This window comes from Pseudophryne corroboree, chromosome 5 (genome assembly GCF_028390025.1).
Source record: "Pseudophryne corroboree isolate aPseCor3 chromosome 5, aPseCor3.hap2, whole genome shotgun sequence".
In the NCBI taxonomy this organism is placed as follows: Eukaryota; Metazoa; Chordata; class Amphibia; order Anura; family Myobatrachidae; genus Pseudophryne; species Pseudophryne corroboree.
In genome coordinates, this window is record NC_086448.1 from 457,581,707 (window position 1) to 457,609,289 (window position 27,583).

General features: G+C 46.5%; 1 protein-coding gene across 1 annotated transcript in view; it reads left to right on the forward strand.

Moving 5' to 3' along the window:
• Nucleotides 1–27,583, forward strand: part of SRD5A1 (steroid 5 alpha-reductase 1) — a 192,443-nt gene that overhangs the window by 66,515 nt on the left and 98,345 nt on the right. The window contains exon 4 of the mRNA XM_063922937.1: nucleotides 8,025–8,175. Coding sequence (XP_063779007.1) covers nucleotides 8,025–8,175 — 151 coding nt within the window. The remainder of the gene's footprint in view (nucleotides 1–8,024; nucleotides 8,176–27,583) is intronic.

Here is a 27,583-nt window from a genome sequence, read left to right on the forward strand (position 1 = left end):
GACATTGACTTGTTTTTACGTCACATACAGGATTCTGCAGGTTTCATGGTGGAGGCCATGAAGGACCTTGCCATGCTGAATGCAAGGGCTACTTCCAGGGCGGTCTCGGCACGCAGAGGACTCTGGCTTCGCCAATGGACTGCGGATGCAGAATCCAAGAAAAGTGTGGAGGTTGACTTATCCGCTGTTGCCGTGTAGATCCGCGCATCCAATGCATCCACAAACAGAGCCTGACCTGTCTCTGTCTGTGGATGCATTGGATGCGCGGATCTACACGGCAACTGCGGATAAGTCAACCTTTCTCCCCTCAGCAGCACCACCGACTAAGAAATCTTATCCTACATCTACACTGCAGTCCTTTTGGACCGCAAAATTTAAAAAATCCAAATCCCCTTCCACCTTCTTTAGGGGTGGTCGAGAAAAATCCGGAAAACCTGCACCAACAGCTTCTCAGGAACGGAAACCAGGTTCTGCTTCATCAAAATCTTCAGCATGACGGTGGACCTCCCAGCCTGGAGATCGGGCATGTGGGAGCGAGACTAAAAGATTTCAGTCACATCTCGGCGTCATCATGCCTAGACCCCTGGGTGACAGACATTGTTACCTAGGGCTATAGACTGGAGTATCAGGAACTCCCACCTCACAGATTCTTCATATCAGGCTTACCAGTTTCGCTGACAGACAGTGCTATCCTGCAGGAAGCCATTCGAAAATTGGTCCAAACAAATGTTATTGTTCCACCTCACCTAAAACACAAGAGTTATTACTCAAACCTGTTTATGGTAACAAAACCGGACGGTTCGGTAAGGCTGATATTAAACCTAAAGTCACTGAACCCCTACTTGAGGGAATTCAAATTCAAGATGGAGTCTCTGAGAGCAGTGATCTCAGATCTGGAGGAGGGAGAATACCTGGTGTTCCTGGATATCAAGGATGCGTGCCTTCACATTCCGATCTGGCCGCCTCAGCAGGCTTATCTAAGATTTGCGCTGCTGGATTGTCACGGTCAGTTCCAGGCACTGCCTTTTGGCCTCTTCACAGCACTGAGGGTGTTCACCAAGGTCATGGCAAAGATGATGCTACTCCTCCGCAGGCAAGGAGTGAATATGGGGGGGGTCATTCCATCCCGTTCGCACGCAGTGGTTTATTGCTGCGGTGCGAACGAGTGCGGAATGCGCATGCGCGGCGGCCGCAGTGCGCATGCGCGCCGTTGCGTCGCGGCTTAAGAAGAAAAAGGTCGCAGGCCGGACCGCAAAGAAGATTGACAGGAAGAGGGCGGATCCGGACCGTTAGAAGCTGTTTTCGGGGAGTGGTGAGTAAAGCGCAGACGTGCCCAGGAGAATGGAGGGCGGAGGAGGGACGTCAAAGCCGATCCCATTATCGCTGGATCCATCGCACATGGTAAGTAGGTATAGGCCTAGTGTTGTTTTGTGTGAATTTTTTTTTGCTTAGCAGGGCTGCACAAGTGATCGCAGCCCTGCTAAGCTAAAATACACTCCCCCATAGGTGTTGGCTAGTTGATTCCAGCAGCAGCAAAAAGTTGCTGGTTGCGATCAACTCCGAATGACCACCATAATTCCATATCTGGACGATCTGCTGATAAAAGCATCTTCCAGGGAGAGGTTGTTGCAGAGTATTGCTCTCTCAACTCGTCTACTATAGGATCATGGGTGAATCTTGAACCTTCCAAAGTCACATTTGGAGCCGACAAGGAGACTGCCCTTCCTGGGGATGATACTCGACACGGAAGTGCAGAGGGTGTTTCTACCGGTAGAGAAAGCATTGGTGATCCAATCAATGGTACGGGATGTCCTGAAGCCAGCCCGGGTATCGGTTCATCAGTGCATTTGCCTTCTGGGGAAGATGGTAGCCTCCTATGAGGCTCTACAGTACGGAAGATTCCATGCGATGTCCTTCCTACCTGGATTCTCCTAGACAAATGGTCGGTATCACATCTTCACATGCACCAGCGGATACGCCTTTCGCCGAAAGCCAGAATTTCACTCCTCTTATGGCTGCAAACTTCTCACCTACTTGAGGGCCGCAGGTTCTGAATTCTCACCACAGATGCAAGTCTCAGAGGTTGGGGAGCGGTCACCCAAGGGGAAAACTTCCAAGGAAAGTGGTCAAGTCTGGAATCCATCCTTCCGATAAACATTCTGGAACTAAGAGCCATATACAACGGCCTTCTACAAGTGGCACATCTTCTGCAAGATCAGGTCATTCAGGTTCAGTCGGACAATGTAATGGCAGTGTCCTACATAAACCGACAGGGCGGAACGAAGAGCAGAGCGGCAATGTCAGAGGTAACAAGAATCCTCCTCTGGGCAGAAAAGCACGTAGTGGCGCTATCAGCAATCTTCATTCTGGGAGTGGACAACTGGGAAGCGGACTTCCTCAGCAGACACGATCTCCGTCCAGGAGAATGGGGCCTCCACCCGGAGGTGTTCGCAGAGGTGACAAGCCGATGGGGTGTACCTCAGGTAGACATAATGTCCTCTCGCCTCAACTAGAAGCTTTGGAGGTACTGTTCCAGGTCGAGAGACCCACAGGCAGTGGCAGTGGATGCACTGATAACTCCGTGGGTGTTCCAATCAATGTATGTGTTCCCTCCACTTCCACTCATCATCCCAAGGATTATCAAACTAATAAAAAGAACAAGAGTTCAAGCGATCCTTATTGCTCCGGACTGGTCAAGGAGGGCTTGGTACGCAGATCTTCTGGGATTACTGCTGGAGGATCAGAGACCTCTTCCTCTTCGTGAGGACCTTCTGCAACAGGGGCCGTTCGCCTTTCAAGACTTACCGCGGCTACGTTTGATGGCATGGAGGTTGAACGCCAGATCTTAGCTCGGAAGGGTATTCCGAAAAAGGTCATTCCTACGCTGATACAAGCTAGGAAGGGGGTTACGTCTAAACATTACCATCGGATTTGGAAAAAGTTTGTGTCTTGGTGTGAATCCAAGAAGTTTCCAATGGTGGAGTTTCAACAAGAAGGTCTGGATGTGGGCCTACGCTTGGGCTCCATAAAGGTCCAGATTTCGGCCTTGTCTGTTTTCGTCCAGAAACAATTGGCTGCCCTCCGTGAGGTTCAACCACCCTTTGTGCCTCCTACGGCACCTTGGGATCTCAATGTGGTGCTACAGTTCCTGCAATCGGATTGGTTCGAACTTTTACAGGAGGTGGACGTTAAGTTTCTTACTTGGAAGGCGGTCACACTGTTGGCATTGGCATCTGCTAGACGTGTGTCAGAATTGGGGGCACTGTCATGCAGGAGCCCCTACTTGATTTTCCATGAAGATAGAGCTGAGCTCAGAACACGTCAGCAATTTCTTCCGAAGGTTGTGTCAACCAACCTATTGTGGTGTCAGTGGCTGACTCCTCAATTACCTCAGAGTCCTTGGATGTGGTGAGGGCTTTGAAAATTTATGTGAAGAGAACTTCTTGTCACAGGAAGTCGGACGCTTTATTTGTCCTTTATGATCCCAACAAGGTTGGGTGTCCTGCTTCTAAGCAGACGATTTTTGCTAGATCAGGTTTACTATCCAGCATGCTTATTTGATGGCAGACTTGCCGTGTCCAAAATCTGTTCAGGCACACTCAACTCGTAAAGTGGGTTTTTCCTGGGCGGCTGCCCGGGGTGTCTCTGCTTTACAGCTTTGCCGAGCAGCTACTTGGTCAGGTTCGAACACGTTTGCTAAGTTCTACAAGTTCGATACTTTGGCCTCTGAAGACCTTCAGTTTGGTCAATCTGTTCTGCAGGAACCTCAGCACTCTCCCTCCCGTTCTGGGAGCTTTGGTACATCCCCATGGTACTAAATGGACCCCAGCATCCTCTAGGACAGGGGCGGCCAGACTTTTGGAGTCGGCGATCTACTTTGAAAGCTAAAAAGCTTTTGTGATATACCTAGGCGGAATAATAGCGCGCGCCGCAGGCACGCGCGCAAAAAGGGGCGTGGCATAACACATTGGGCGTGGTATAACAAAAAGTGGGCGTGCTGTAACAAAAAAAGGGATGTAGCCTTGCTGCACAGAGTGTAATGACTGTCTCGCACGAAATAACACATTGGCCCCCACAGGTAAAAACCTCAAACACATATGCCCCCACAGTGCCAGATACACATATGCCCCCACAGTGCCAGATATGCCCCCACAGTGCCAGATAGAGATGCCCCCACAGTGCCATGTGCCCACACTGCTAGATATGCCCCCACAGTGCCAGATTACAGATATGCCCCCACAGTGCCATGTGCCCGCAGTGCCAGATATGCCCCCACAGTGCCAGATTGCAGATATACCCCCACAGTGCCATGTGGCCGCAGTTCCAGATATGCCCCCACAGTGTCATGTGCCCACACTGCTAGATAAGCCCCCACAGTGCCAGATTACAGATATGCCCCCACAGTGCCATGTGCCCGCAGTGCCAGATATGCCCCCACAGTGCCAGATATGCCCCCACAGTGCCAGATACAGATATGCCCCCACAGTGTCATGTGCCCACACTGCTAGATATGCCCCCACAGTGCCAGATTACAGATATGCCCCTACAGTGCCATGTGCCCGCAGTGCCAGATATGCCCCCATAGAGCCAGATATGCCCCCACAGTGCCAGATATGCCCCCACAGTGCCAGATGTGCCCCCACAGTGCCATGTGCCCGCAGTGCCAGATATGCCCCCAGTGCCAGATATGATCCCACAGTGCCACATATGCCGCCACTGTGCCTGCAGTGCCAGATATGCCCACACAGTGCCACATATGCCCCGCATTGCCAGATATGCCACCATAGTGCTCACCGTGCTGTGTGGAGAGCGCAGCGCGCGCTTCTCCTGCCTGCCGTCCTGCCCCTCAGTCTGGTCTCCGGCGGTGACGGCAGCGTGTATGGCTCAAATCAGGTGCCGGTTCGCAAGCTCTGATTGGCTAACGAACCGGTGCCTGATTTGAGCTATACACTCCGCCGTCACTGCCGGAGACCAGACTGAGGGGCAGGACGGCAGGCAGGAGAGGCGCGGCTTCAGGTGGATGGGCAGCGGATCGCGATCGACTGGTCGCATGTCCGATCGCGATCGACTGTTTGGCCACCCCTGCTCTAGGACGTAAGAGAAAATAGGATTTTAATTACCTACTGGTAAATCCTTTTCTCGTAGTCCGTAGAGGATGCTCGGTGCCTGCCCAGTGCTTCGTATTCCTGTATTGTTACTTTGTTCAGTATTGTTGTTTCAGCCATTGCCGAATTGTTCCAAGTTAGTTAGCTAGGCTTTCCTTTTTTGTTGTGTGAGCTGGTGTGAATCTCACCACTATCTGTGTATTTCCTTCTCTCAAAGTATGTCCGTCTCCTCGGGCATAGTTTCTAGACAGAGTCTGGTAGGAGGGGCATAGAGGGAGGGGCCAGCCTACACTATTAAACTCTTAAAGTGCCAGTGGCTCCCAAAGGACCAGTCTATACCCCATGGTACTAAATGGACCCCAGCATCCTCTACGGACTACGAGAAAAGGATTTACCGGTAGGTAATTAAAATCCTATTTTGAACAGCGCTCTGCTACAAGATTAATCATATTCATCCAGATCTAAGCTGTTTGTGAGGCTGTATTTAACTCTAAACTATATACTGAACAATCTGCAAATAGTTTGAGCTTCTGTTTTGCTGAGCTGAATGATATATCTGAAATAATTAGATTGGCTATACTAAGCGAAATATATCTACAGACAGCGGGAGCAGAAATTAGCTTTTCAATGTGTGGATTGGTTGAATATACAGTGGGCCCGAACCAGAAATGTTGCAATACTCTGTCTCCTCTTTGACCTGTATCCGATCCCAAGAGGACACTAATTACCTGAGAGGAGCCCCAGCTTTCTGTAATGGAGCTAAAATGCAGCACTTTTTAACAGACTTGCAGTAGACTATTTTATTAGCATGGAGCAATGTACTGTACACTCATGGTTTTTTATTTGAAACAATCAATTGTTGGATTTAATTATTCCTTGTAATAAAAGCTAATGGCACTCAGTAGTGATGTAAAGGTGGTGACATATGCACACAAATTCTATCCTCTGTGGATTCTATCTACGTACATTGCGCCTGATTCAAAGATTAAAACTATTTTGATACCTTCATAACTTTCCAGTATTTATTGATCTGCGCATGCTCAGGAGCCGCACTGTGTGTGTGTTCAGATCTGTGTATGCAATGTCGCTTGCAGTTCCATAAAAAGCAGCAGCATGATTGACAGGCGGTTCGTTGCAACGGGGAGCATTCCACAAAATGGAGGCTTGTTGGCCCTATTTTGTGGGTGCGCGAAGCCAGTGGCTCCTGTTACATGACGGGGTTAGCTGCAATGGGTAGCATTGCGCAACCTAATCCGGCTTCAAGTGTCCCACCGGCAGCATTCTGATCTCCATTGTGGTTGCTGCGGCACTCAAAGACGCTACTCAGACTCCCTGCTATTCTTCCTGCCTTCTGTGGATACTGGGTGCTGCCTTATTGATGCTGGTCAGCTGATCACTGCTTCACCAATTGCAAGCATTGGTCTGGTCAGCTGACAGCCAGTCACTGAATGGCAAGTGTGGATAAAAGGACTATTAGGAGCTCCAGCAAGTGGCCCAGAAACTGTCACTGTCTCAGCTGCGCCTGGGCTACAGACTCCTGTGTGCTTTACCAGTTCCAGTAGTTATTCTCTCTGTTGTTCTCTCTCTCACTCTCTCCCCTGCAATATTCAAACACCAGCATTCAGCCATTAATTCCAGCACTGAGAATTCAGCTTTAAGTTTATAACTTCCAGTGTGCTAATTGTGATACTGTTGATACTCGCTTCCTGGTCAGTTTCCAGACTGATTCCAATCTGCCGGTTCCAGTCCGGTTCAAGTCATCATGTAGAAGTCCGTTCCCAAGCTGACTCCAGTTCCATTCCAGTCTGGACAATCCCATTTCCAGTCTCAGTATTTTTATGTGCATATTGTATTAAAAGTTCTCCTGAGTTATTACTCTCTCTCTTTGAGTCTTGTATACCTCATGCGCAAGAGTTACCTTTGCTCGCCTAGTTTCCTGCACAGAGTGCCCTCTACAGAACCAGCACCAGAATCTAACTTGAGTTCACAAAACAACAGAGTTCAGACAGTTTTCATTGGTATTGTGTACTGAGGTTACTACTCAACTGCTTTCCACCCTGGCTCAGCAGATCTGAGAGTAATTCAACAATTCCTGCCCTATTGACAGCTTTCTGGGTTTCTACTTCACAGCTACTTAATCAACACTGTTTTCTTGTGGATGTTCAAATGATCTCATCCCAGCAGCTGACTGGGTGAACCCCACATAAATACACCCTGTGCACTCATTGCCTTGCGGTGTTACCCCGGTTACACATTAGATGATATATCTAACAATATTAAACAATATATCGTCCATATCCTCAAATGTATGCGGTCGATCGCAAGTTTCTGCGGTCATTCCCTGGGTTGTACCGTCGGCATGCTGCACTCCCACTGGGACAACTGCATGTATTTTTAATGTGGTGGGCAACGATACCTAGCATCACATCGTGCAGTGTGTACGGGCAGCATAATATATCGTCCCGTTGGTCATGTCATTGGCTGGGTTCTTAGGTTTTTCTATAGACTAGCTTGTGTCCTTTCTGTTCCTAAGGATAGTTATTCCCCTGTTTCTATATTCCTCTGTGGCTGGACTCAGAGGGATGTTGGTATCACCCCTCCCTAGTCTTACGGTGTTCACCAACAGTATTCCTAACAGGGAGAACTGTTCTGGGGTAGTTTCTGCTCTTTGTCACTTAGTTGCCTTCCCTCGTGCAAATCTCACTTTACCACTTTTGAGACCCATGTCTGTGCTAAGCACTCACAGCATTTTGAAGCTGCCACAGCCCATCCACCTACTGGTTCTGCCACTATAGTGCGTATTGTTTAATTTAAATTCACTCTAGAATGCTTCAGATTTAGTTTGTGGTGCTACAATTTGCTAATAGTTTCCATTCCTTAAATCCTGTATCACCATTTCTTGTTTTTTCTTTATTTAAGGTGGACTTTTTGAATATGTTTCTGGAGCAAACTTTTTTGGTGAAATTGTTGAATGGTCTGGATTTGCAATTGCGGGTTGGTCCATCACAGGAGCTGCCTTTGCTATATTCACATTGCTGGTTCTTTTATCTCGAGCACAGCAGCATCATCAGTAAGTATTTTTTATTATTGGTGCAGATGATACATAATGTACATTAGTGTCACTCACCAGTCACTGTAAAGGTAATGTTGCATGTTTAAGGAGTTGTATTGTATATGTTGTTCGTTATGTGTGTGAACTTGAAAATTCAACTTGGAACTAACTATTATATAATGTATACATCACATTTATGAATCTCAATCCTTGCTGTCAAATCCTGCAAAAGAAATTCCACCTACTGGGAATAGAGTACACTCCTTGCAAAAATAATGGTTGGGTGCCAGAAAAGGTCAGTACTAGACCTTTTGGGTTTATGGATTTCCGAGCGGAAATCCATTAACCCAACGTTTTTAACTGTTTATGCATTGGATTTCTGCTTGGAGTGCTGTTATAAAATATATGTGTGTATAATCTATATAATACTAGCTGAATATCCGTTAAGAATAATGCCAATGTTTGTCAGGCCACACCTCTGGGCTTTCCCGGATTGATGCTGTAAAAATGCTGGTGCTGAGGAGAATAATCCGCCTCCTTCTCTGCCCTGTCACCGCCTCTGTTGCTGCCCTGCTCAGTGCTGTAAATTATGGGACGACAGATCAAGCTCCACCCGTGGAAATCTTAATGCAATAAGACTTTTGTCATTGCACCCATCTTCAAGTTTCAATTCACTACTCGTTCTCACTCCCCATGCTGATGGGGGCTGAACTTGGACTGAAACGGCATCAGGAGTGTCACTATTCATCTCAGTGACCCCGAAAACTATGGACTTTAACCTGTCACTCCCTTCCACCCCCTTCCTTACCCCCACAGTATTGTTTTCCAGATTGTAAGCCATATGTGTACTAAGTTTGGTGTAATATATATATATATATATATATATATATATATATATATATATATATATATATATATATATATATATATATATATATATATATACACACACATATATACACATATATATATATATATATATATATACATATATACACACACACACACACACACACACACACACACACACGTTGAGTATCCCTTATCCAAAATGCTTGGGACCAGAGGTATTTTGGATATCGGATTTTTCCGTATTTTGGAATAATTGCATACCATAATGAGATATCATGGCGATGGGACCTAAGTCTAAGCACAGAATACATTTATGTTTCATATACACCTTGGGGGTAATTCCAAGTTGATCGCAGCAGGAACATTTTTTGCAGTTGGGCAAAACCATGTGCACTGTAGGGGTGGCAGATATAACATTTGCAGAGAGAGTTAACTGCTAACAAAGTACCTGCTGCGATCAACTCAGAATTACCCCCCTTATACACACAGCCTGAAGGTAATTTTAGACAATATTTTTTATAACTTTGTGCATTAAACGAAGTGTGTGTACATTCACACAAATTATTTATGTTTCATATACCCCTTATACACACAGCCTGAAGTTCATTTAATACAATACTATTAATAACTTTGTGTATTAAACAAAGTTTGTGTACATTGAACCATCAAAAAATAAAGGTTTCACTATTTCACTCACTCAAATTCCGTATTTCGGAATATTTGGATATGGGATACTCAACCTGTGTGTGTGTGATTTTATATATATAATTATTCAAGGATGGCTGGCACTCCGTAATATTTGTCCAATATTTGCCCAGGTGCCTTCCTTACCACTCAAAGTGGAAATGTATAGATGGAAGATGCTGGCGGCACTCATGGGACTTAGTAATAGTAGTAATAAGCAAGGCTTGCACGCCTATGTAGATCAACGTTTCAGTTTTATTTTGAAAACTTTCGTCAGGATACATAACACATACCTTTATAGATGAAGACCATACAGTGTTAACTCGTGGTTCCAGAGCCGCGGTCGACGGTGGCTGACGTCACATGCAATGCGACGGGTGCCCAGTCTGCACCACCTGACCGCCAGCCGTTGCCTGGAGACAGGTGTAAACAAATAGTGTAGAGAAAAACAGACCCAAACGTACAAAATATAATCTAAAGAAAGTACTTGTTAATCCAATGGTATAAAGTAGAAAAGCAAGAATACCGTAAATTCCACATATACATGTATTGACCAATGTGTAAAAAGTATGCAAAAGAATGAAAAAATGCGTGAAGCACAAAACAGATCCTAAAGCGTTGTGCCGGCATACGGACTGTACTACAAGCAAATGGACAGTTTACTTATTAATGTCATAAAGAAACAATCAAAAGAACACAGCATTATATGATCAAAACCAGTACACATGTGCTGTAGATACATCGACGCTGTGAAAGGCGTCTCAGGTATGGGTAGCGCCATTTCATGTCACAGTCTAGTGCAATCTGTCCGTAATACTATGCCATCAGACCGCTGGAATAGAAAGGGTGGCAAATTAATCTGATGGGTATGAGAGACCTCACAGATAGCAGTTCCAAGAGTTATATTCATTAAGTCCTGCTGGAGACACAGTGTTGAGTTTGTGTATCCAGCGTGTTTCCAAGCGTAACAGTTGTTTGGCTCTGTCTCCCCCCCTGATGCTAATCGGAACATGATCAATGATCTTGTATTTGAGTGTGGATAAATTGTGCTGGAAGGTCTTGAAATGTCTGGCAACTGGCTGATCTTGGTTGCCTCCTTCAAGGGCTTGTCTGATGACCATTCTGTGTGTGGCCATCCTCTCCTTAAACATGCAGGTGGTCTTACCTATATAGAGCAGACCGCAAGGGCATCTAATATAGTAGATGACAAATCTAGTACTACAAGTCAAAACATGTTTGATGGGAATACGTCTGCCAGTGTGTGGATGACAGAAGTCCTTTCCAGTTTCCATATAGCTGCAAGTTATGCAGCCAGTGCATTTGTAACAGCCCGGCTTGCGGGTAAGAAAGTGTGAGGGTCCAGCATTGGATGTACCAGTTATATCATTTCTAACCAATAAATCTTTAAGATTTTTGTTTCTGGTGAAGCTGGGGAGAATTTAGTTTTTTTTAGCAAATTTCAGGTCAGGATCTAGGGCTACAACCGGCCAGAGCTCTTTGGCTGTTTTGTTAATGGTGCGGCTGAATGGATAATATTCCTGCACAAATACTTGTTTATTGAGAAGTGCGGACCTGGGAACTGCTGGTGCTAGTAGCTGTTCTCTGGGAATGGCTAATGCTTTGGTCTTAGCATTGAGTAGATCTTTATAATTGTAGCCTCGTTGTAAGAATTGTACAATCAAAGAATCAATGTCTGTAATGGTTTTTTCATGTGTATCTGAAATTCTGCAAACTCGGAGAAACTGCGAGTAAGGCAGACCTCTGATACAGGCCGGGGGATGCTGACTTTGTGCGTGTAGATAAGTGTTTCTGTCTGTTGCCTTTTTGTAAAGGCTGGTATGTATTACACCGTTAGTCAGGGAAATATTGACATCAAGGTAATGTACCTGTGTGGCACTAATGTCCCATGTGAACTTAATGGTGGGGTCAAGGGTATTGATCTTTTGTAAATGTGACTCTAGCTGTTGAGTGGAGCCTGTCCAGATCAACAGCAAATCGTCAATATATCTGGTAATCCAAAGTAAGTCACCAGATATAGAGCTATTCGAAAGTAATAATTCCTGTTCTATTTTGAACATGTAAATATTTGCAAATGACGGAGCTACGCAAGAACCCATTGCGCAGCCCCGTAGCTGGCGATACCATTTGCCGTTGAAAAGAAAGTAATTCCGAGTCAATGTCAGAGTCAGAAGTTCTAAAAAGAAATCAATATCTGGCCCCTCATAGGAAACATTGTTAGTCAAAAACATTTTAACTGCATGAATGCCAGCATCATGTGGAATGTTGGTGTATAGAGATATGACATCTAAGGTACACAGTTTGCTATTGTCAGGGACTGGTGTGATGGACATCAGTTTGTTGATTAAAGTGGTGGTATCTTTAAGAAACATGTGGTGTTTTTGTATCAATGGCTGTAGATAAAAATCCAGGTATTGTGAGATTTTATAGTATATAGAATCTCTAGCCGCGATGATGGGGCGACCTGGAGGGCGTGTGGGATTTTTATGTAGTTTAGGTATGGTGTAAAGTATGGGTGACACAGGACTATCTTGAGTCAAATTGTGACTTACTTGTTCTGAGATAATGCCCTTGGACACTGCTTGCGTCAAGATGGTTGTGAGCTCATTTTTATAACACTGGGTAGGATCATCAGGCAATTCTTCATATACTTGCACATCCTGTAGTTGAGAATAAATCTCTTGTTTGTAATCCGACAGATTTTGTAGCACAATGCCACCTCCTTTGTCTGCAGTCCGTATAATTAAATCTTTATCCGCTCTCAGATCTTGCAGTGCCTGTCGTTCTGCAGATGATAAATTATTGAAAATGGAGCGTGTCTTTTGTGTATGAGTGACAACTGCTCTGTCTAGAGTTTTAGAGAAGCTCTTGATGGACGCATTGTTGGAGATGGGATCAAATCTGGATTTAGTTTTGATGCACGCTGGAACAGGGGCACTGTTGGATGGCACAGGGGGGGGAGATTTTTCAAAATATTCTTTGATCCTTAGGGAACGTGCGAATTTGTAAGAATCAATTTTCCATTGAACGTCATTAAAGGATGTAGAAGGAACAAAGGAAAGACCTTTGCTCAAGACAGACATTTCCGCTGTACTCAAAATCCTTTTGGACAGATTGAAAGGACTCAAGATAGTCCTGTGTCACCCATACTTTACACCATACCTAAACTACATAAAAATCCCACACGCCCTCCAGGTCGCCCCATCATCGCGGCTAGAGATTCTATATACTATAAAATCTCACAATACCTGGATTTTTATCTACAGCCATTGATACAAAAACACCACATGTTTCTTAAAGATACCACCACTTTAATCAACAAACTGATGTCCATCACACCAGTCCCTGACAATAGCAAACTGTGTACCTTAGATGTCATATCTCTATACACCAACATTCCACATGATGCTGGCATTCATGCAGTTAAAATGTTTTTGACTAACAATGTTTCCTATGAGGGGCCAGATATTGATTTCTTTTTAGAACTTCTGACTCTGACATTGACTCGGAATTACTTTCTTTTCAACGGCAAATGGTATCGCCAGCTACGGGGCTGCGCAATGGGTTCTTGCGTAGCTCCGTCATTTGCAAATATTTACATGTTCAAAATAGAACAGGAATTATTACTTTCGAATAGCTCTATATCTGGTGACTTACTTTGGATTACCAGATATATTGACGATTTGCTGTTGATCTGGACAGGCTCCACTCAACAGCTAGAGTCACATTTACAAAAGATCAATACCCTTGACCCCACCATTAAGTTCACATGGGACATTAGTGCCACACAGGTACATTACCTTGATGTCAATATTTCCCTGACTAACGGTGTAATACATACCAGCCTTTACAAAAAGGCAACAGACAGAAACACTTATCTACACGCACAAAGTCAGCATCCCCCGGCCTGTATCAGAGGTCTGCCTTACTCGCAGTTTCTCCGAGTTTGCAGAATTTCAGATACACATGAAAAAACCATTACAGACATTGATTCTTTGATTGTACAATTCTTACAACGAGGCTACAATTATAAAGATCTACTCAATGCTAAGACCAAAGCATTAGCCATTCCCAGAGAACAGCTACTAGCACCAGCAGTTCCCAGGTCCGCACTTCTCAATAAACAAGTATTTGTGCAGGAATATCATCCATTCAGCCGCACCATTAACAAAACAGCCAAAGAGCTCTGGCCGGTTGTAGCCCTAGATCCTGACCTGAAATTTGCTAAAAAAACCAAAATTCTCCCCAGCTTCACCAGAAACAAAAATCTTAAAGATTTATTGGTTAGAAATGATATAACTGGTACATCCAATGCTGGACCCTCACACTTTCTTACCCGCAAGCCGGGCTGTTACAAATGCACTGGCTGCATAACTTGCAGCTATATGGAAACTGGAAAGGACTTCTGTCATCCACACACTGGCAGACGTATTCCCATCAAACATGTTTTGACTTGTAGTACTAGATTTGTCATCTACTATATTAGATGCCCTTGCGGTCTGCTCTATATAGGTAAGACCACCTGCATGTTTAAGGAGAGGATGGCCACACACAGAATGGTCATCAGACAAGCCCTTGAAGGAGGCAACCAAGATCAGCCAGTTGCCAGACATTTCAAGACCTTCCAGCACAATTTATCCACACTCAAATACAAGATCATTGATCATGTTCCGATTAGCATCAGGGGGGGAGACAGAGCCAAACAACTGTTACGCTTGGAAACACGCTGGATACACAAACTCAACACTGTGTCTCCAGCAGGACTTAATGAATATAACTCTTGGAACTGCTATCTGTGAGGTCTCTCATACCCATCAGATTAATTTGCCACCCTTTCTATTCCAGCGGTCTGATGGCATAGTATTACGGACAGATTGCACTAGACTGTGACATGAAATGGCGCTACCCATACCTGAGACGCCTTTCACAGCGTCGATGTATCTACAGCACATGTGTACTGGTTTTGATCATATAATGCTGTGTTCTTTTGATTGTTTCTTTATGACATTAATAAGTAAACTGTCCATTTGCTTGTAGTACAGTCCGTATGCCGGCACAACGCTTTAGGATCTGTTTTGTGCTTCACGCATTTTTTCATTCATTTGCATACTTTTTACACATTGGTCAATACATGTATATGTGGAATTTACGGTATTCTTGCTTTTCTACTTTATACCATTGGATTAACAAGTACTTTCTTTAGATTATATTTTGTACGTTTGGGTCTGTTTTTCTCTACACTATTTGTTTACACCTGTCTCCAGGCAACGGCTGGCGGTCAGGTGGTGCAGACTGGGCACCCGTCGCATTGCATGTGACGTCAGCCACCGTCGACCGCGGCTCTGGAACCACGAGTTAACACTGTATGGTCTTCATCTATAAAGGTATGTGTTTTTCATGTGTTATGTATCCTGACGAAAGTTTTCAAAATAAAACTGAAACGTTGATCTACATAGGCGTGCAAGCCTTGCTTATTACTACTATTACTAAGTCCCATGAGTGCCGCCAGCATCTTTATATTTATATTTATATATATATATATATATATATATATATATATATATATATATATATATATATATATATAATATAGTAGTCACATGACCTCCTCCGTGAGCCCGACGGCATGCCGACCAACAGGGACTATTTCCACTTGTGGGTGTCCACGACACCCATAGAGTGGGAATAGAACCCGTGGCGACCGCAGGTCGCCACCGAGCCCGCAGCGTGGCGAGCGCAGCGAGCCCGCAAGGGGCTTGCTGCACTCGCCCCTCCCCGCCAGGATCCCGGCGTCTGTATGCTGCCGGGATCCCGGCGTCGGTAAGGTGACCGGCGGTCAGGAGACCGCCGGTCACCCGTACTACACCTAATATAAATATATATATATATATATGTATATATATATATATATAATCCATCTATCTGTGAGAGAGAGAGAAGCAGCATATTTTATGGCTATAGATATACATGTATGTATATCTCTGTCTATATATATATATATATATATATATATATATATATATATATATATATATATATATATATATATATATATATATATATAGCAGTACGGATGGTGTAATAGTTATCATTATTTCTTTTTCATCCACTAGGGGTCACTGGAGTACTCTTGGGATATGCACGGCTTTAGCAGGACAGGCACTGAAAATTCAAATTTAGTAACTCTCCTCCCCTCCATACTCCCAGAATACCTCAGTGTTTTTTCAATGCTCACAGGAGTGACAAGCACAAGTGGATTCCTCCACACATACTTTGATTTTTATACTATTTTTTCTTTTACAACTGCCGCTGTATACAGACGGTACTCAGCGCCCGCCACAGCCGCTCCTGCCGCCACTGCTTACAGAAGCCGCACCACCCGCCGCTCCGAGCGGCCGCACGTCACTCAGAGACGCTGGCCGCACTTACGGACCGCAGCTCCCCGGCGCTATACACCGCGCTTCCTGCACTCGCTCCCGTCCGCTGGAAAGGAGCGGTACAAAGAGCTCAAAGGGGGGGAGAAGTTTGTCCTCACAGGCAGCGCAGCTGCAGGGGAAGTGGGGGGGGAGTGAATGCCCATAGCAGCAGCAATATAGGCAAGGTTGCATGGGTTAACAGGGGGTTAGTTACAGGTTATATTTCTCTTAAGTCCTAGAGAATGCTGGGGACTCAAAAAGGACCATGCGGTATAGACAGTATCTGCAGGAGACATGGGCACACTAAAAGACTTTGACTGGGTGTGAACTGGCTCCTCCCTCTATGCCCCTCCTCCAGACCTCATTTAGATTCTGTGCCCAAGAGTGACTGGACACACACAAGGGGAGCTCTACTGAGTTTCTCTGGAAAGATTTTTGTTAGGTTTTTTATTTTCAGGGAGACCTGCTGGCTACAGGCTCCCTGCATCGTGGGACTGAGGTGAGAGAAGTCAGACCTACTTCTTCTTAGTTCAAAGGCTCTGCTTCTTAGGCTACTGGACACCATTAGCTCCAGAGGGTTCGATCACTTGGTGCGCCTAGCTGCTTGTTAACGGAGCCGTGCAGTCACCCCCCTCACAGAAGCCAGAAGAGAGAAGCCGGGTGAGTATTAGAAGAACAGAAGGCTTCAGACGGCAGAAGATTTCAGTAACTGAGGTACAGCGCAGCAGTCGCGCTGCGCTCCATGCTCCCACACACACACCAACGGCACTCACAGGGTGCAGGGCACTGGGGGGAGTGCCGTGGGCAGCAGTTACTGAGGGTCTTTTTTGCACTGGCAAGAGGCATATTCGGTGCCCGGGCACCGTATACGATACCCCTGCCAGTATAAAGAAATTCAAATTTGAGCGGGACTACAGCGCGCCGGGAAGGGGCGGGGCTTAGCCGCACAGCTTACCAGCGCCATTTTCTCTCTCCACAGCCGCTGCAGAGACTCTGGCCTGGACCTCCAATCTCCTTACAAGTAACAAGGGAGCAAAACGGGGGAGGGGGGTGGAGCACATGCAATTTGGTGCTTTATATGTGCAGCGCAAACATATATTATTATTTTGTAGTATATGGGCGCTGGGGTGTGAGCTGGCATACTCCCTCTGTGTTCTCTCTACAGGCTTCTCTGTGAGTCTGTCCCCTTTATTTGGCTGGTGTGAGTGTGGATGTGTTGGTACTGTGTGTCGACATGTCTGAGGCTGAGTGTTCCTCCCCGGAGGAAGTTACTGGGGGCGCAGAAAAAGATTTGGGAATGACTGTCAGCACAGACGACTGCTGATTGGGTGAATATATTGAGTACATTGAATGCCTTATTGTCTTATTGTCTAAGAGGCTAGATAAATCTGATTCTCAGACACAAACATGGAGGAAATCCATGGAGGACTCTTTGTCTCAGGTACAGACCCCCTCAGGGTCACAAAAACGGGCATTTACCCAGATGACAGATACCGACACAGACTCTGATTCCAGTGTCGATTTTCAATGAGGCTATCTTACATCCAAAGCTAGTTAAGAGTATTCAGTACATGATTGTGGCTATTAAAGATGTTTTGCATATTTCTGGAGAACCCCCTGTTCCAGATTAGAGGGTTTGTTTGTATAAGGGAAAAAAGCCTGAGGTGACGTTTCCCCCTCTCATGAACTGAACGCTCTTTGTGAAAGGGCTTGGGAGTCGCCTGACAAAAGGTGTCAGATTCTCAAGAGAATTTTTATGGCATATCCTTTCCCATCTGACCACAGGGAGAAATGGGAGTCGTCTCCAAATGTGGACAAGGCTCTATCCCGATTGCCCAAAAAGGTGGCGCTTCCGTCTCCTGACACGGCTGCCCTTAAGGATCCGGCGGATCGCAAGCAGGAGACGACATTGAAGGCCATTTTCTCTGACGTCCTAGTGGATGCTGGGACTCCGTAAGGACCATGGGGATATAGCGGCTCCGCAGGAGACAGGGCACAAAATAAAAGCTTAAGGATCAGGTGGTGTGCACTGGCTCCTCCCCCTATGACCCTCCTCCAAGCCTCAGTTAGATTTTTGTGCCCGGCCGAGAAGGGTGCAATCTAGGTGGCTCTCCTGAGCTGCTTAGAATAAAAGTTTAGTTAGGTTTTTTTATTTTCAGTGAGTCCTGCTGGCAACAGGCTCACTGCATCGGGGGACTAAGGGGAGAAGAAACGGACTCACCTGAGTGCAGAATGGATCGGGTTTCTTAGGCTACTGGACACTAGCTCCAGAGGGACGATCACAGGTTCAGCCTGGATGGGTCACCGGAGCCGCGCCGCCGTCCCCCTTACAGAGCCAGAAGAGACGAAGAGGTCCGGTGAAATCGGCGGCAGAAGACATCCTGTCTTCAGACTAAGGTAGCGCACAGCACCGCAGCTGTGCGCCATTGCTCTCAGCACACTTCACACTCCGGTCACTGAGGGTGCAGGGCGCTGGGGGGGGAGCGCCCTGAGACGCAATATAACAGAATACCTTAGGTGGCAAAACAGAATACATCACATATAGCTCCTGGGCTATATGGATGTATTTTAATCCCCTGCCATTTTACACAAAAAAGCGGGAGATAAGGACGTCGTGAAGGGGCGGAGCCTATCTCCTCAGCACACAAGCGCCATTTTCCCTCACAGCTCCGCTGGAAGGACGGCTCCCTGACTCTCCCCTGCAGTCCTGCTTCAGAATCAGGGTAAAAAAGAGAAGGGGGGGCATTGTTGGCAGCAAATAACAATAATTAACAGCAGCTATAAGGGAATAACACTTATATAAGGTTATCCCTGTGTATATATATATAGCGCTGGGTGTGTGCTGGCAGACTCTCCCTCTGTCTCTCCAAAGGGCTAAGTGGGGTCCTGTCCTCTATCAGAGCATTCCCGGTGTGTGTGTGCTGTGTGTCGGTACGCGTGTGTCGACATGTATGAGGAGGAAAATTATGTGGAGGCGGAGCAGTTGCCTGCGTTGGTGATGTCACCCCCTAGGGAGTCGACACCTGACTGGATGATTGTATTTAAACAATTAAGTGATAATGTCAGCAATTTGCAAAAGACTGTTGACGACATGAGACAGCCGGCAAATCAGTTAGTGCCTGTCCAGGCGTCTCAGACACCGTCAGGGGCGCTAAAACGCCCGTTACCTCAGTGGGTCGACACAGACCCTGACACAGATACTGAGTCTAGTGTCGACGGTGACGAGACAAACGTAATGTCCAGTAGGGCCACACGTTACATGATCACGGCAATGAAGGAAATAAATGAGGTGTGTGAAAAAGCGTGGGTTTCTCCCGATAAAAAACAGCTAATTTCTAAAAAATGATTAGCATTATATCCTTTCCCGCCAGAGGTTAGGGCGCGTTGGGAAACACCCCCTAGGGTAGATAAGGCGCTCACACGTTTATCTAAACAAGTAGCGTTACCGTCTCCTGATACGGCTACCCTCAAAGAACCAGCTGATAGAAGGCTGGAAAATATCCTAAAAAGTATATACACACATACTGGTGTTATATTGCGACCAGCAATCGCCTCAGCCTGGATGTGCAGTGCTGGAGTCGCATGGTCGGATTCCCTGACTGAGAATATTGATACCCTGGATAGGGACAATATTTTGTTAACTATAGAACATTTAAAGGATGCATTATTATATATGCGTGATGCACAGAGGGATATTTGCACCCTGGCATCAAGAGTAAGTGCTATGTCCATCTCTGCCAGAAGAGCGTTGTGGACGCGACAGTGGTCAGGGGATGCGGATTCCAAACGGCACATGGAAGTATTGCCGTATAAAGGGGAGGAGTTATTTGGGGCTGGTCTATCGGACCTGGTGGCCACGGCAACGGCTGGAAAATCCACCTTTTTACCCCAGGTCACTCCACATCAGCAGAAAAAGACACCGTCTTTTCAATCTCAGTCCTTTCGTTCCCATAAGTACAAGCGAGCAAAAGGCCACTCCTTTCTGCCCCGGGGCAGAGGAAGAGGAAAAAGACTGCACCATGCAGCCGCTTCCCAAGAGCAGAAGCCCTCCCCTGCTTCTGCCAAGTCTTCAGCATGACGCTGGGGCTTTACAAGCAGACTCAGATATGGTGGGGGCCCGTCTCAAAAATTTCAACGCGCAGTGGGCTCACTCGCAAGTGGATCCCTGGATTCTACAGGTAGTATCGCAGGGGTACAAACTGGAATTCGAGGCGTTTTCCCCTCATCGTTTCCTGAAGTCTGCTTTACCAAAGTCTCCCTCCGACAGGGAGGCAGTTCTAGAAGCCATTCACAAGCTGTATTCCCAGCAGGTGATAATCAAGGTACCCCTCCTGCAACAAGGAAAGGGGTATTATTCCACGCTGTTTGTGGTACCGAAGCCGGACGGCTCGGTGAGACCAATTTTAAATCTGAAATCCTTGAACACTTACATAAAAAGGTTCAAATTCAAGATGGAGTCACTCAGAGCAGTGATAGCGAACCTGGAAGAAGGGGACTATATGGTGTCTCTGGACATCAAAGATGCGTATCTCCACGTCCCGATATACCCTTCTCACCAAGGGTACCTCAGGTTTGTAGTACTAAACTGTCATTATCAGTTTCAGACGCTGCCGTTTGGATTGTCCACGGCACCTCGGGTCTTTACCAAGGTAATGGCCGAAATGATGATTCTTCTACGAAGAAAAGGCATTTCAATTATCCCTTACTTGGACGATCTCCTGATAAGGGCAAGATCCAGGGAACAGTTAGAAGTCGGAGTAGCACTATCTCAGGTAGTGTTACGTCAGCACGGGTGGATTCTAAATATTCCAAAATCGCAGCTGATTCCAACGACACGTCTACTGTTCCTAGGAATGATTCTGGACACAGTCCAGAAGAAGGTGTTTCTCCCGGAGGAGAAGGCCAGGGAGTTATCCGAGCTAGTCAGGAACCTCCTAAAACCAGGACAGGTCTCAGTGCATCAGTGCACGAGGGTCCTGGGGAAAATGGTTGCTTCTTACGAAGCGATTCCATTCGGAAGATTCCATGCAAGAACATTTCAGTGGGATCTACTGGACAAATGGTCCGGATCGCATCTGCAGATGCATCAGCGGATAACCCTGTCGCCAAGGACAAGGGTGTCTCTCCTGTGGTGGCTGCAGAGTGCTCATCTACTAGAGGGCCGCAGATTTGGCATTCAGGATTGGATCCTGGTAACCACGGATGCCAGCCTGAGAGGCTGGGGAGCAGTCACACAGGGAAGGAATTTCCAGGGCCTGTGGTCAAGCTTGGAAACGTCTCTTCATATAAACATTCTGGAACTAAGGGCCATTTACAATGCCCTAAGTCAAGCAAAACCTCTGCTTCAGGGTCAGGCGGTGTTGATCCAATCGGACAACATCACGTCAGTCGCCCACGTAAACAGACAGGGCGGCACGAGAAGCAGGAGGGCAATGGCAGAAGCTGCAAGGATTCTTCGCTGGGCGGAAAATCATGTGATAGCACTGTCAGCAGTATTCATTCCGGGAGTGGACAACTGGGAAGCAGACTTCCTCAGCAGACACGACTTTCACCCGGGAGAGTGGGGACTTCACCCAGAAGTCTTCCACCTGATTGTAAACCGTTGGGAAAAACCAAAGGTGGACATGATGGCGTCACGTCTAAACAAAAAACTGGACAGATATTGCGCCAGGTCAAGGGACCCTCAGGCAATAGCAGTGGACGCTCTGGTAACGCCGTGGGTGTACCAGTCAGTGTATGTGTTCCCTCCTCTGCCTCTCATACCAAAAGTACTGAGAATCATAAGAAGGAGAGGAGTAAGAACTATACTCGTGGTTCCGGATTGGCCAAGATGGACTTGGTACCCGGAACTTCAAGAGATGCTCACGGACGAACCGTGGCCTCTACCTCTAAGAAAGGACCTGCTACTGCAGGGGCCTTGTCTGTTCCAAGACTTACCGCGGCTGCGTTTGACGGCATGGCGGTTGAACGCCGGATCCTGAGGAAAAAAGGCATTCCAGAAGAAGTCATCCCTACTCTGGTCAAAGCCAGGAAGGACGTAACCGCAAAACATTATCACCGCATTTGGCGTAAATATGTTGCGTGGTGTGAGGCCAAGAAGGCCCCTACAGAGGAATTTCAACTGGGTCGTTTCCTTCATTTCCTGCAAACAGGACTGTCTATGGGCCTAAAATTAGGGTCCATTAAGGTTCAAATTTCGGCCCTGTCGATTTTCTTCCAGAAAGAACTGGCTTCAGTACCTGAAGTTCAGACATTTGTAAAAGGGGTGCTGCACATACAGCCTCCTTTTGTGCCTCCAGTGGCACCTTGGGATCTCAATGTGGTGTTGAGTTTTCTAAAGTCACATTGGTTTGAACCACTTTCCACTGTGGACTTAAAATATCTCACATGGAAGGTGTCGATGCTGTTAGCCTTGGCTTCAGCCAGGCGTGTGTCAGAATTGGCGGCTTTATCATATAAAAGCCCTTACTTGATATTTCATTCTGACAGGGCGGAATTGAGGACTCGTCCTCAATTTCTACCTAAGGTGGTTTCTGCATTTCACATGAACCAACCTATTGTGGTACCTGCGGCTACCAGGGACTTAGAGGACTCTAAGTTGCTTGACGTTGTCAGGGCCTTGAAAATATATGTTTCCAGGACGGCTGGAGTCAGAAAATCTGACTCGCTGTTTATCCTGTATGCACCCAACAAGCTGGGTGCTCCTGCTTCTAAGCAGACGATTGCTCGTTGGATTTGTAGTACAATTCAGCTTGCACATTCTGTGGCAGGATTGCCACAGCCAAAATCAGTAAAAGCCCATTCCACAAGGAAGGTGGGCTCATCTTGGGCGGCTGCCCGAGGGGTCTCGGCTTTACAACTTTGCCGAGCAGCTACTTGGTCAGGGGCAAACACGTTTGCTAAATTCTACAAATTTGATACCCTGGCTGAGGAGGACCTGGAGTTCTCTCATTCGGTGCTGCAGAGTCATCCGCACTCTCCCGCCCGTTTGGGAGCTTTGGTATAATCCCCATGGTCCTTACGGAGTCCCAGCATCCACTAGGACGTCAGAGAAAATAAGATTTTACTTACCGATAAATCTATTTCTCGTAGTCCGTAGTGGATGCTGGGCGCCCATCCCTAGTGCGGATTGTCTGCAATACTTGTATATAGTTATTGTTACAAAAATTCGGGTTATTATTGTTGTGAGCCATCTTTTCAGAGGCTCCTTTGCTTTTATCATACTGTTAACTGGGTTCAGATCACAAGTTGTACGGTGTGATTGGTGTGGCTGGTATGAGTCTTACCCGGGATTCAATATCCTTCCTTATTATGTACGCTCGTCCGGGCACAGTATCCTAACTGAGGCTTGGAGGAGGGTCATAGGGGGAGGAGCCAGTGCACACCACCTGATCCTTAAGCTTTTATTTTGTGCCCTGTCTCCTGCGGAGCCGCTATATCCCCATGGTCCTTACGGAGTCCCAGCATCCACTACGGACTACGAGAAATAGATTTATCGGTAAGTAAAATCTTATTTTCGTTACTACTGGTGCATTACTCAGACCTGCTGTGGCGTTGGTGTGGGTGAGTAGTGCTATTGCCAAGTGAGCTGATAATTTAGTTTCTGATATGGATACCCTTGATAAGGATAACATTCTTTCTTTTTCATCCACTAGGGGTCACTGGATTACTCTTGGGATATGGACGGCTTTAGCAGAACCAGGGCACTGAATATTTAAATTTAGTAACTCTCCTCCCCTCCATATCCCAGAGTACCTCAGTGTTTTTTCTGTGCTCGAAGTAGCAACAAGGCTTGTGTGGAGCTCCCACACTTATTTTGAATGTTTTCTTTTTCTTTTTAACTTTCATTTTTACTAAACTTTACCCACATCCCTTCCCCCCTTCCAAAAGGCGTTGGTCCGGGATTGTGGAAGCTGCTGCATGCAGCTCTTGGCATGTCGGTCCTCACTACAGAGCACCCTCATAGCCTACAGGCAGCTCAGTCACTGAGACTGCAGGAGGGAGACAGAACTTACCAAAAAGCCCTGTCACAGCCTCCACTATCGGCATAAGGTAAGGGGCACTGCTCCTTTTATTTATATTGCTGAGGGTAGGGGCGGTCAGCTCACACAGCCGCCCGCCATATGGGGTCTGAAAAGTTTTCTATTTTATTCTTAGCCCTGCGCCGCTGCTACCACGGTCACCCCCAGCCGCCCGCCAGCGCCGGCCACTACCCAGCCCCAGACTGCTAGTACTAGCAGCCGCCGCTGGGCGCTCTCCACCGCTCGGCTCCCTGCGCCGCTGCTCTCCCCCTCCCTCCCGCTTCAGAGCTCCGGGCCGCGAACGGCGGCTGGCGCGGCTCTGTCTGCCTGCCGGGGGAGGAGAGAGGGGAGACTGACCGCAGACAGTGCTTGCTGCCGCGGTCCGTCTGTGAGGGGGAGGTCGCGCGGGAGAGGATTGTGCCCGCATTGAAGCGAGAGGCCCTATAAACTAAGCTGCATTTTAATGCAGCAGCACATTGTATGCACAGCACACGTTCAGGCTTTTAAGCCTATATTGCATGTAGCTTTAAATGGGTATATATGCTTGTGTATTTGGAGATAGATAGATAGATAGATATACATACATACATATATATATATGTATATGTGTTGGTCTGTGTGTGTGTGTGTGTGTGTGTGTGTGTGTGTGTGTATGTATATATATATATATATATATATATATATATATATATATCAAAGGGACAGTATTCGGCACTCCTATAAATTTAAATATGCAACGTGCCCGGTGCCATCCACAAAACAGGTAATGTAGCAAACGGATACTGGCGGCACTCACGGTCTTGTATGGACACAAAGAAATGAGATGACCCAAATCAATGTGATGATTACATTGATTTGGGTCATCTCATTTCTTTGTGTCCATACAAGACCGTGAGTGCCGCCAGTATTCGTTTGCTATAATATAATATAAATAAAGTACATGGCTGGAGGCCATTTTAGCTCTACTTCCTGCTTCTTTTTTCAGGAAGTTGCTGTCCTACTACACTCGGCCATCGGATGCAGCATGGGTGTTACTAGGAATTTTGCACAGATCAGGTTTCATGTAGTGTAGCCCATGTGCACTGCACTTCAGGCTTATGTACACTTTAGTAACATTTACTGAGTCATGGGACTTGTTTATCTTTGTCTACTTGTCTGTTTCTGTACATAATAAGTAAGTCTAATGCTAACTCAAAACCAGTTTAACTGCAACGTCTGTGCGTGTGTGACCTGAGGGATTTACCACATGCAGAATAGGTTTGTAAATACAGCTACAAATACATTCCCTTCCCCTCAGCCTCCATAACAAGGCTGGAGGATGTAATGTCGGGTTCACAATCGAAAATGGCCACGGCCTGTAAGAAACGTGAGACTGCGAGATCTGAGGCTAGGGCAATGCCTCCTGAGATACCAGTAGGGGCTCAGGAGACGTCCAGGATTTTGCACAAAAGTCTAGATCTATTCCGAAAAATAGTTATCATTTGTCTTATAACTTCCCAGTTTCAGGTATGTTGCGTTATGACGATTCAATGCCAGACCTCATATCGCAAGAAGAATATGAGGAGGGTGAGGTGTGCCAGTAGTCAGATAGTGAGGTTACTGATAGCCCCGCTATTGATTATCTCATCAGGGCAGTACGTCAGGTTCTAGATTGTACAGACTGAAGAACCTATTTCAATGGAAGTGTTATTTGCTAAACAACAGAGATCTCCAGTGTATTTTCCTTATTCAGATTCTCTTAATAAACCAGAGTCTATGAATGGGAAAATCCACCGGCTGTGGATTCGCTGGTGTCAAAACTTTCACAGAAGTTACCCATACCAACTGCTACTATGCTTAAAGACCCGTCAGAGTGTAAGCTAGAAGCTATACTAAAGTCAATGTATACAGCAGCCGGGGTGTTGCTTAGACCTACTTTAGGGGGAATTTGGGAGAATAAGGCTGTAGTTGCGTGGATAACACAGCTCAGGTCAGCCCACAGAAAGACCACATTATACTTCTCACTGATCACATCTGTGAATCTGCTGAGTATCTAGGGATGGCTTCTATGGACGTCGGCCAGGTTTGTTATCGCCTTTCAGCTTCACTAGTTGCGGCACGACGTGCCCTCTGGCTGCGTTCTTGGCAGACGGAGGCAGAGGTTAAACGAGGTATATTAGCGTTGCCTTACGCTTGTGAGAAATTGTTTGGTCCTGAAGTGGACATATGGATTTCTGAGGTACCTAGACGGTAATACTCTAGACCAGCGTTCCAATCCTTTAGACCTCAGCCCTTTCAAGGTCGTGATATAGGAACAACCACACACGGTAGACGTGGTTTCAACAAACCACTAACCGTCGTCAGGACGCTAAGACCATCGACAAGCCAGTGGCATGACGGGCTCCCAGGCTATCTCGGATCTCCAGTTGTGGGAGCACGCCTTCAGACGTTCCATTTGGCGTGGTTCCAGACATCCACAGATGGGTGGATCCGCAATTTAGTGTAAAAAGGTTACAAAATAGAGTTCGACTGTCTCCCGTCACTGCGGTTTTTTAAGACTGCCTGTGTCGGACGACAAGAGGGCGGTTCTGCAAATTGCCATTCAGTCTCCGCTGGATTCCGCAGTTTTGATTCCGGTCCCTGTACACCAACAAGGTCAGGGTTATTATTCCAGTCTGTTTGTGGCACCAAAGCCGGATGGCTCTGTCAGACCAATATTAAACTTACAGGCCCTCAATCAGTACGTCACTTACTACAGATTCAAGTTGGAATCTCTGCGGTCAGTAATTGCAGGTTTAGAGCCGCAAGAATTCAGGATTGCGCTGGATCTCAAGGATGCGTACTTACACATTCCGATTTTTTGGCCACCTCATCAGAGGTTCTTGCGTTTTGCGATACGGCAAAACCATTACCAGTTTCAGGCTCTACCGTTTGGCCTCTCGTCAGTGCCTCGGGTATTCACCAACGTGATGTCTGTGATGATAGCTCATCTCAGATCCTTAGGAGTGATAATAGTTCCGTACTTGGACGATCTGCTCATCAAAGCTCCGTCTCAACAGGTGCTCCTCCAACATGCGTTGCTCTCGTACAATGTACTAGTTCAGTACGGTTGGATTGTCAACTTCAAGAAATCACATCTAATTCCGTCTCAATTACTTCAATTCCTAGGTATGATTCTCGATACGGTAAATCAAAGAATTTACCTACCAGAACAGAAAGTACAGATTATTCGTCATCTGGTACAATTAGTGCTCAAGCCACGCACAGTCTCGGTACATTTGTGCATTCGCCTCTTAGGCACAATGGTGGCTTTCGAAGCGCTTCAGGTCGGAAGATTTCACTCGCGTCCTTTTCAACTGGATGTGCTCGCACAGTGGCGGGCTCGCATCTGCAGATTCACCACAAGGTGAGGTTGTCGCCACGGACTAGAGTATCTCTACTCTGGTGGCTCAAAGT